At 40.7% G+C, this 11,877-nt stretch overlaps 1 protein-coding gene across 1 annotated transcript; it reads right to left on the bottom strand.

Moving 5' to 3' along the window:
* Window positions 1-2,353: 2,353 nt before the first annotated feature.
* MRPL12 (mitochondrial ribosomal protein L12) lies at window positions 2,354-9,788 on the bottom strand (the record flags this gene model as incomplete). Its single annotated transcript, XM_081316346.1, is given in 6 exon segments — window positions 2,354-3,039; window positions 4,184-4,318; window positions 7,853-7,927; window positions 8,122-8,308; window positions 9,636-9,724; window positions 9,726-9,788. Coding segments are annotated over 6 exon segments (666 nt in total). The 3' UTR covers window positions 2,354-2,922.
* Window positions 9,789-11,877: the final 2,089 nt, after the last annotated feature.

Genomic DNA, 11,877 nt, shown 5'->3' with positions numbered 1-11,877 from the left:
TATAGTTCTCCTAGCCCCTACTGCATCACCCTTGGCATTAACAATCCGAACACTGTATATCCTGCAGCAAAGTCAACTTCAAGGCAATCTGTGGTCCAAGGTTCCTAAGATGGTGTTCAGAATAGAATAGAATAGAATCTGGAGGGGACCTTGGAGGTCTTCTAGTCCAACCCTCTGCTCAAGGAGGAGAACCTATACCTTTTCAGACAAGTGATTCTCTAGCCTCGAAAACCTCCAGGGATGGAGCACCCATGATTTTTTGAAGACAAGCTGTTCCACTGGTTAACTGTCTTCACTGTTAGGAAGTTTCTCCTTAATTCCAAGTTGCTTCTCTCCTTGATTGGTTTCCAACCATTGTTTCTTGTCCTGCCCTCTGATGTTTTGGTGAATAGTTTGACCCCCTCTTCTTTGTGGCAGCCCCTCAAATACTAGAATACTGCTATCGTGTCACCCCAAATTCTTCTTTTCTTTAGACTAGCCATTTTGCATGGTTTACTGTTAGAACTGAATAAAGGTGTGCAAAACTTCCACAGTTGTACCATTTTGTATCTGAAACAATTATTTTGAAAAGGTCTCAATCATTTCAGAACTGTTTCAAGTGCAAAATGCTTTCAAAATGTTAACAGTCTATTTCAGACTTAAAGCAGTACACATCTGAAACATTTTGCACACAATTGCCAGACTTTTCCCAGTACCAGTGTTGGCTCTTTCAGTTAACCAGGGATGCCATTTATAATTTTACTTTCTATGTCAGGGGTGTCAAACTCAATTTCATTGAGGGCCGCATCAGCATTGTGGTTGCCCTCAGGGGGCTGGGTGGGTGTGGCCTACTGGGTGGGTGTGGCTAAAGTGCGTATGGCCTACTGGGTGGGCGTGGCCAGCTCTACATCGTTTGCATCAAGGGTGCCTATGGGGGCCTGGGCAGGAGTGGGACAGATCTGAGGGTCTCTGGCAGGAGGAGGGTCTCTGGGCCAGGGCCAAGGCAGTGGGGGCCGTTCCCTCACTGTTTCCAGGATGGCTTTGCGGGCCACATGAAACCACTTCACGGGCCGGATCCAGCCCCCAGGCCTTGTGTTTGACATGTCTGTTCTATGTAAAAAGAATCCTTTGCTCACTCTCTTAATTAAGAGTTGGAAAGGACCTTGGAGGTCTTCTACTCCAACCCCCTTTTCAAGCCGGAGATCCTGTACTATTTCAGACAAATGGTTGTCCAATTTCTTTTTAAAAACCTCTAGTGCTGGAGCACCCATATCTTCTGAAGGCAAGCCATTCCAAATTGCTTTTAAGAGCACCCAGAAATGCATTAAGAAAAATGGAGTTTTACATGTTGAGTAATCTTAGCATCTTGATCAAACAACAGAAAACACAGTATTTAGGATGAAACATTCCATCCATACTCTTATCATCATTCCAGTCTCGAAGGATGTATTTGCTGCTCTCCAATGACTGTTGCAGATCGTAGCTAGCAATATCTGTGACAGAATAATTGCTAAAAGTGTGTCCGTTTGCTGAAATTCCTTCTAAGTTTCCATAGTTGCATCTGTGAAAGGGCAATGTTATTTACAAGGCTTCAGCAATCTTGAAAATATTTGAGGTGTGTAAGCACAGAAAGTACGCTTGTGTAGGTACATTTTGGAGGAGGTGCAATATTTGGCATGGTTTATTGCATTAATATAACATGCCCAATAAATTATCTGTCAGTAAAACATGTTTCCCAACTCTAAAAATTAGCCACTGCCAATCTATCTTTGAGAAAAAACAGGAAAAAGTGACAGTGAAGGAAGTCTCAAATTCTTCCTGTCTTTAAAGCCTCACATAAATTAGCACACTTTAAATCTCCTTTATGAATTCTCAGGTGCTGGAGTAAATATAGTTAAAGCTGCAAATCCAGCATTCCAACTACCGTATCAGTATTTTTAAGCAGTATCCCTTAAAAATTGCCTTTAGGCGATCTCTTGCCTGCTAAGGGTTCACCTTGGCTTGGCTTTAAATGAAAGTGCAACAACATGGACATTGGACTAAAACCACAGCTTGTTCCATTGGGTAAACTATCCAAAGCAAACTAAGAATATTCATTTTGACCAGAACAATGGCTTATATCAAATCTTCAAACAGGAGCCAAGATTGAGCAAACCACCATATTGCAAGACCCAGCAAGTGGCAAGGAAAAGAGAGTTATAGGCTGTGCTGATATAAATCATACCAAAAGGGACTAAGGGCAGGGGAGAGGAAAAGGGCCAACCCCAGAAGAGAACAGTCATGGCTAAAGTTGGGGGGGTCTAGCCATCTTCCCTAATATTGGATATTCAGGGATCAAAAAAAGTTACACAAAGGGACTTGCAGAAGGTACTGTCCCTACCTAAGTTTAACCTGCTCAGATTTGGAAACACTTCAGGAAGAAAAAGAATCAATTTTTTTTCTTACGAATTCTAGCAAGTCACAACAGGGAAAGCTAACATTTCCAAGCTGCTATCCTTCTTTATTAAGAGAATCAGTTTTGCTTACACCTCCTATTGGAAAGACCCCAAATCTACAAAACCCCACCCATCTGCTCCCACAAATGATTAAATCTGCAAGTAAGAGACAATGGTCCAAATACCCAGACAATCTTGAGAAACCTGCTGGATGGAAAAACCACTAACATGCAAGAAAGGATCATCACACATGTTTTACAGGTGTTATCCATCATGTATATTCGTTATGAATAAAGGTTTTTAACCACATAGCAGACTGCAAGGTGTGCTAAAGATTTCTTACACACTGAGCCATCGCTGTGGGAAACTGCACAGCAGAAAAAAACGGGGCAGAGCAACTTTCCTGGAACCGCACAGTACTCCACCACCACCAGTCAACAGGGATGGCTGACACAGAGGGTCCGTCCCCCAGCTCTGCTTTAAGTCCTTTGGCAGGCAGGCAGATTCTTTAATCCACAACAACTGTGCCTCCAGCCGCCTCTAGAGCCGACTTAACCTTTTCTGCTTCTTCTTTACGAACATTTACTTTGATATCTTGAGGAAGAGATTCCACCAACTTCTTTGCCTACAAGACAGAGGTTCTATTCAGAAAATGGAAAAGATAACACAACATTCAAGAGAAACTTCAGCTAATATAGTCTTTGTCTCCATATACTTTCTACTTACTTCCTGAATTTGAGGAGACAATGCAGCCCCAACATCTTTCCAAAGAAACATTTCCTAGGTTATGGTTCTAGGGTTTAGTAAACAGAATTCAAACATTTGAGGAAATCACCTCTGGAGCTTTACCAGCTTCATTTGCATGGAGAAAGGGTGGAGATGCATGCAAGGTCAAAATGGCAAGAAGGGGAAAGTGATGTTGCAATGTAAGTCCTGTGCCTTTGTATACATTCACACGCAAGGGGTGCAGGTTCACCTTGCTGTGACCTTTCTGCAAACATGCCTTTTTTTTAAAGCCCCGCTTTCTCAATAGATACCACTGAGTTGCATGATTCATGACAGACCACGTGACACTCTATCTGAGGATCTTAATTTTACTTTGGCTCATTCCACATCATCTTTTTTCAGTCTCCATCATCAAAAAATTACAGTAAGACTTCTATGGAAATCAATTTAGAAATGAACTAAGGCAGTTAAGAGAAGTAACATGTTTTAGAATATCCCTCTTATGGAACATATTATACTAACCCTACTTCTTGGAATTAGCTTTTTATTCATTTTCAGGTACAATGTAAGATCTTTTGGGACCACAGTATCTGGAGGAAAGCATCTACCTGCCAGACCTAGCTAAGAAATTACTGTAATCACTAAAGTTTCCACTAGTTTATGTCATAGAGGGAAGCAGTAGCCTAAGGTATGGCATTTTCAGTGTCAGCACTAACTGTGCAACCTGCTTCCAAGATGTATAACACTCCTTCGTTAATGTTTTTTAAGCAAGCAATAAGCATATTTCCATCCAATGTTAACTTTGCTGAACACCATTTTATTTTCCTAACCATTTTAACGAAGTTGTGCTATTAGTGTAAACCACTTTAAGGCTCCTTATGCTCCAAAAGGCAGCACAAATAGTTCTACTAAATGAACAGTTACTATACAGGGAACTGTCACTCCCATGATTCTAAGCATCAGGATATTCTGCAAGCATTTCAAATAAAGAGATATTTCCCCTCAATAGTATAATCTGAACAAGTATAATCTGAACAATTTACCTGGACAAGGTTTATGTTCTCCACGTGGTTCTTTATTTCCTTGATAACTTTCACCTTGTCTTCAGCTCTAAACCCAGTCAACCGGACTGTAAAATTGATCTTTTCTACTTTTTCAACAGGTTCTTCTTCTTCTGCCTAATAGATAAAAAGGAAAGAGAAACAAATTGACAATCAATAGGTAGAGAGCCTGCCTTTTGTCTCCAAGGATACAGTAGGAAAGGATCCAACTATTTAGGCACTTCATTTGGTTTATTTAGATGGGGGAGAAGGCCCACACCTAACACTGAACTATAATGGTATTGTTTGTTTTTATAAACTGACAATGGAAGTAAAGGCACAAATAGGAAATGGATGGTTACTATTTTCATATTCTACATGGGGACTTCTTAGAATTTTTAAGCTCTCCATTATAGAAAATAGACTAGCTCCAATAATCTCTTCTTAATGATCACAGAATCAAAAGGGGCCATTTTTATGTCTTCTAGGTAGGAGTCCCCAACCCCAAGTCCGTAGACCAGTACCAAGCCATGGCATGCCAGAAACTGGGCCATGCAAACAAGCAAAGCTCCATCCGTGGGATACAGGCAGCATGTGAGAGCACGTCCCCTCCGGTCCATGGAAAAACCTCTCCATGGAACTGGTCCCTGATTCCCAAAAGGTTGGCGGGCGCTGTTCTAGGGTATTAACTATCTGCCCTACTTTTGTATTATTTAAAAGTGTATTAAGCATTCTTCTCGGTTCTTCATCCAACTTATTTGGGCCTCTAAAGATGATCAGGCGGAAAAAAAAATCTACCTTCAGATTTGCAAGATTCGTGTATGTGTGTAAGGTGCCTTTTGACTCCTGGTGGCTGCATAGATTAGTCTCTCCATTTTTCTAAGCAAGACTTTTACATGTAGTTTGCCATTGCTTTCTTCCTATGGCTGAGAAAAGTGACTGGGATTAGAACTCAAATCTCCAGGTTTCTAGCCTGTTACCTTACCCTCTATATCAAACTGGCTCTCTTCCTTCTAGTGCCGTGGTGGCGAACCTATGGCACGTGTGCCACAGGTGGCACGCAGAGCCCTCTCTGTAGGCACACGCACCATCACCCCAGTTCTAGGCCTTCGGCTGGGTTTTATAAAACCTTTTCCCTTTAGGCCTCCACCACCGTGTGCAAAAAAAAAAGGTTCAATCAATCAATTTCAACTTCTTGCGGGAAAAAAAAGATCTCGCAAAGTTGGAATTGATTGATTGAACTTTTTAGTCCCACCTAGTCTGCCGTTACCACAGCCACGCCCACCCAATGGGCCACGCCCACCCAATGGGCCACACCCACCAGGCACCCGACGATATATAAGTGGGTTTTGGGTTGCAATTTGGGCACTCAGTCTCTAAAAGGTTTGCCATCACTGTTCTAGTGTAATCTTATACTTAACATTAGAATTGGTTCATCTGGGCGTGCTTCCCGCCTGGACAATCTTGCAAGGTTGACATCAATCTTGCAAGTTTGAAAGTACATGTCTCCAAAGGTCATCTCTATATGCCATTACACTATCAAAGAAGTTATCCAATAAAAATGTAAGTTCCCAAATATTGTATTCAGACTAACTGGTCCATAATTTGCTGGATCATTTTTTTCAACCTAGAGAAAATATTTGCTTTGTTCTAGTCATTTGGTTTATTCTTCAGATTTTTAAAACTAGTATAATGTTCAGCCCATACCGTTAGCTAGCAATACCCTAAGATGCAACTCCTCTGATTGTACAAATTTAAACTCATTCAAAGTTAATATCTAACTTCCTATAATTCAATCCTGTCCCTTCATCCTTTGGTTCCCTGGTGTCATACATAACTTTTCACTGATAAGAGAGCCAAAATAAGTGCTGAGTAACCATAATCTTTTCTTAGTTACCTGTTACCGTTTAGCCTTTTTCACTTAGCAACTAGCACACTTTTAAAAAATGTATTGACAACAATAATATTGTTTATTCTTCTGTGACTTATTTTATTTAACCAAATGTTCTCTCACAGCATATCAAGTACATTCTTCTGAAGTTCTGAGTGGGAATGGATATTTTAAACAAATAATGCAAGTCTTTATTAGTGTTCCTTCTGTCATTCCTCCAGAACTTTGACATTTTACTGATAAACTTAATTAAACATATTTGCCCATCCACATTAAGAAATCAATCTCATTCTGGTGTTTTTGTTTGCCTGATCAGTGACTTTACGCTCTGCACCCAAGCTGACTAAATTTAATCACAAATGATAACTCACATCTTCCCCAGGCAGCGGGAATGATCACAACAAAAGCTAAAAAATGAATTCTGACTAGTAAGAAGCATGTTTTCCCCCCCAAACTCATTAATTTCTCTTTGGGCCATGGAAAAGAGAGGACAGAATAAGAAAACTCCATCCTTGAAAAGGCTTGTTTTCTTAATCTTAATTTAAACATTCCAAACATATATTCTCCTTTTTTGAGAAGTTGATATCCTGCATGCTATTTTCTCTGGAACAATCCCCTTACTTTAAGGACTCTTTTCTTTTTTTTCTCTTTCTCTTCCTTCCTTCCTTCCCTCCCTCCCTCTTCTCTATAGAGCTGGTTAAAATATTTCCAAAATTGCTAATGAATTATTTCAGGTAAGAGCTAGTATGTGCTCCTTCTTATGCATGCTAAGTCTGCTGCAGACTTTGTAGTCTCTAGTTTTATCCAGGTTTAATATTCCTGGGTAGATTAGTATTTGCCAAATTTTTACTTCATCTTCACGTTTTGAAATTTTTATCACTATCCCACCCCAGTAAAAGTCCAAATATTTCCAAAATGTAAAAGAAAAAATAAAAGGAAAAGTAGTGCTGCTTATGCCTCTTTGTTTGGTAAATGGAGAGAAGATCAGACAGCAAACTTGAGAAGAGTGATATAAGGCAGCAGGGAGAATGGAGTAGCCTCTAAAAGGCATCTATCCATAATTACTACAGATAACCCACTGAATCTGGCAGATTTTGAGAACTGCTATAAGACTGTTTTGGGAACTCCCTGGATGTAAAGTTAAGCAACCACTTTTAAAGTTTGAGATGAATTTCTTAAAGATTTAGAAATATTTTCACTTGATTCACTCAAATCCATACAATCTTTTAGTCAGGAAGCAGATCTTAGAAAAATTGGGGCACTACAAAGTTATTTATTCCATATTTAATGATGCAAAGCTTTAATAGCAAATTACATTACACAAGTGAGCAACAGAGATATAGTAATATCTTTAAAAGACAGCTGGAAAAAATGGCTGCTAAACCATTATAATAAATATGTTATACTGCTTAACTTAGGATCACTCTTAGGACTGAAAAGTATCCAGTAAAACTATAGCTGCATAGAGAAATAGCTAACTTGAACTCCTGAACATAATTTATAAATCTTTTTGTCTCATTCTATACTGCCAATCTTTACAATTTGCATATCATTATGAATACCTACTGTGATGTTATTTTCATTATACCATGTAGCAGCTCTTTTAAATATCAAAGGAAGAACAGCAGTCTCTCTGCACCTTTCACCTTCATGCTTGCAAGTTTCATACCCACCTCTTCAAGAACAATGTGTATTTGTTAACCAGGTGCATTCAGACCCTTGTCCAAAAGCAATTATTATTTGGTTCAGGTAAATGACAAGATATAAAGCTGGTTGCTTACCGGTGCTGCCAACTGTGTTGCTGGCATCATCCCGGCCATTGGCATAAGTCCAATATCTTGGATCTTGAGAGTTTTCTGTAAACATAGAAAACATACTTTTTATCCATCTTTTACATCACTTGTAATACTAAAGCAGGGATTATAACCCAAAGTACCATGCCCCATCGCTATAAGGAAAAACAAGCTACAAACAGCAGGAAGTGTCTACTATCACTTTTTAATCTTTGATCTATTTATTAATCACCCAGTTTCCAATGTAAAAATGGTACCTTTAGCAACTCATTGAGATCAGAAATCTCTAGGAGAGTCAGGTTAGCAATGTCCTGAACTAGCTGTTGAATTTTGGGTGAATATTCTTTTGGGGCATCATCCATACGAGGACTTGCCAAGACTTCACTACACTTTGAACATGTAGTCTTCAGCATCCGGATAGCACAAGCTTGTGATCGATGCTGCCTGTAGAAAATCAGAGAACAAAAGTTACAGTTCACATTTCTCAACACACAGGTACATACAAATGAAAAATATCTGTTGAACAGATGAAGAAAGGAGGGATAACAAGGCAACCAAGATGGCAGGGGGAGAAGATCAATATGGGTTGGTGAATATGCTATTGAAAAGAAAGGGGGGGGAATCTCCCCAGCTATTTTATTAGCAAATTTTGACAAATTCAATTTTAGAAATAATCCAGTTTCAGAAATAGTGACTACTTTTAATAGCCTGAAACATTATATGGTAGGAGCTTTATTAGTTTTCATACTGCAAAAGGTGCAGTTCAAGTAATTTAAAACAGCCAACCAAAAGATAAGCTATAATATACTGTAGCATAGGTCTAATCTTTCGATTTTGCATGATTTGTTTTAATTTTTTACAAAACGTAATCTGCTCTGCTGGCATGTTTCAACACGAGAAAGGACAGACTGTTTTTTAATAATTAGGGATTAATGCGGGTAAATTTATTTTAAATGTGCATTTTCTTCATGATAAGAAGTTTCTCAGATAAAATATGCCTGCTTTAATTCAATATTTTTGGTAACAATAGAAAGATCTATTGGAACTTATTTATGGATATTACCTGGACACACCCATAGTCTAGACCAGACATGTCAAACACAAGGCCCGGGGGCGCGAAGTGGTTTCATGCGGCCCGTGAAGCCATCCTGGAAACAGTGAGGGAACGGCCCCCACTGCCTTGGCCCTGGCCCAGAGACCCTCCCTCTGCCAGAGACCCTCAGATCTGTCCCACTCCTGCCCAGGCCCCCATAGGCACCCTTGATGCGAACGATGTAGAGCTGGCCACGCCCACCCAGTAGGCCATACACACTCTGGCCACGCCCACCCTGGCCATACCCACCCGGCCCCCTGAGGGCAACCGCAATGCTGATGCGGCCCTCAATGAAATTGAGTTTGACACCCCTGCTCTAGACTTATTTTCTACAAGACAGAGCCCCAAGTCAGAAAGTTTCTCGTTCAGATCTCACCCCACCTTACAGGAGTCCACCATCAGGTTCTGACCCCTCAGCAAGTTGGGGGTAACAGAGCTGACCTTTCAGAGGTGCTCCAGGACTTATCAAAGTAAATTCTCCCTCCACACATCGAGAGTTGTTTCAAGGGAGCCAAAGTAATCTCCGCTGGCCCCCTGCAATTATACGCGCACCGCGAAGCAAGGGCTCCGTCTGCAGAAGCGAAGGCAGGCGTATGACCTTTATTTGGGCGTTCGGGCCTTCTAGCTCGCCCCCACCCGCTTCTCTTTCCCTTGGGGCATCGGTCACCTTTTACGTACCGCAGTAACAGTCGGAGAGCGGTACCGAGTCCGGCCGCGGGAAACATGGCCATATCGGCGGCTACAAAAGGCGGCAGGAAGGAAACACCGACGGTCCCCTCTTTCTGCAGCGTGCACACCGCAAAGGGCGCCGGGGACGCTCTCTCCAACCATCTCGCTGGTGAAACGAAACGTCCAATCTCCAACGAGTTTGACTCGGTGATGTATAAAGCGTTTACACTACAGCGTTGCATCTCGATGGTAAGCGGATGTGACGATTCAAGCCCGTCTAGGGTTAGAAATGAAAACTATGGGAACAGGAAGCTGTTTCTCACAGCGCCAAACTCTGTTACCCAGCTAGCATTGCGACGCTCGGCGAACGAAATGAAATTACGGTAAGGAATGTTTGCAACCAAGGAATATTCCGCAATTCGGAGGCTTAAGCGGAAAAAACTCCAGGCTGGAGTGTGAGTGCGCAGGCGGCGGATTTATAGTCTCCGCAAAGGGTTCACAGGATAGAAAATTATTACTTATGATTTACTCCGTGAGCATAACAGCTCCGCAAGGGAAGACTAATTTAAATTTTGCCCGAGGTAGTGAAATCAACAGATCAGACACAAGATAGTGAAATAGATGGAAAATTTATTTCTATTAGGTTTTGATTTGTTTAGCAGTAAAGCAGTTACAGTATCCTGAGAAAGTAGGGACAGAGTTTACCTGCGGGTTCGTCTTATAAGCAGCTTTTGTTTCACGTCAGTTTCATAGTCTTCTTGGAACAAAGGTTTATTTCAGAAAACACTGCATTTGAGTTACCGTAGTGTACTTACTGGCACATATTAATACAAGTTATGTAGAGGTTTGTGTTTCATACAGAAAATAAAATGCTCTTTGGGAGAAGACCCAGGGAAAAATCTTGGCATGTACACATGGAGCCCAACCTGCCTTCTCCAGACAATAATGTTTTCTAAATTTTATCATCTAATATCAACAGGGCACAAAAATAAATGAGAGAATATTACTTTGGTCTTATAGCATATCCTGTTCTTGGGTATACTTAAAATGTGGGATTTGTAACAGTATGGCAATAATACCCTCTGTGCTTTCATTAAAAAATAGTTAAAACCAAAAAGGTTTTCCATATTTTTTTTAGTTTCACCCTAACAACTCTTTGTTGCAACAGCATCTAACTAACCCTGACTTTGAAAAACATTAAGGTTGGGCCTGGTTAGTACTTGGATAGATTAAAGCTGTAGGCTACCCTGGAAAGTTGAGAAAGGCAACGGCAAACCACTTCTGTATTACTGTCAAGTCTCACTTCCTCATGATACAATTCAAAATACAAGCCCTGTCACTGAAGTACTATGTACCACTAAATTAAAAACTTTCTAGGTATCTTAGGAACTATATACTCCCCCCCCTCCCCAAATTGTTTGTGGCATTAGGTCGTCGTAATTTTAGATCATAAGATGCATGAAAACAGACAGGAAGAGACCATAATGCAGTAGCAAAAGTGAGTAGTTAAAACCTTCCATAAATTGCCTGAATAGAAGGGACAAAATATGTGGCTTTTTTTTAACCAGACAACTGTACTGATGTACAACAATGTTCCTGTTTAATAAATTTAGGCCATATGAGTAGAGCTGAAGACAAAAAAAGGTAGTAATTTTGAAAGAACCAAACAACACTTGTTCAGCAGCCACAATGACGCTGGTTCCCCATGATTAAGAGGAGTAAAGAAATAATCCTAGATGGTAGTTGACTACATAGATTAAATCAGGTCAGGGAGGGGCTAAGTTTCTATACATTTTGCCAAGGCCTTTATTGCCATTACTTTATTGATCAGTGCAGCTTCTCCAAAGAATATACCAAAGTCTATACTGTCAGTGGGTAGATGCTGGACTTTCTGGAATATTGCAGAATGGAAAACCAAATATAGGGAATCCAATTTTATTAACTCATCAGGAACTCATCCACAAGCCTGCTTACTATTGTTGAAGACATAATGGAGGCTCCCTTTCCTAGATGGACTACTGCTGATGCAGGCTGAAGTACAAGGTGTTCAGAGCATGAAAGTAATGTTTCTCTAACGGGAGATGAGGAGGAGCCTCTGAAGGTCAGAAATCTGCTGGCTTCAATTGGCCTGGTGGGCCAGTGGAAGGATTTGTGCGGGGCTCTGCACCTCCCTGGCCCTTGCATTCTAGATACAAAACCTTTGGATATAAAGCTAGATACTTCTAGATTCTTCAGTTGGTAAATGGGTGAA

This window comes from Vipera berus (assembly GCF_964194415.1).
Source record: "Vipera berus genome assembly, chromosome: 2".
Classification (NCBI taxonomy): Eukaryota; Metazoa; Chordata; class Lepidosauria; order Squamata; family Viperidae; genus Vipera; species Vipera berus.
Note: the sequence above shows the minus strand (reverse complement) of the source record. Positions and strands in the feature narration are given on the sequence as shown.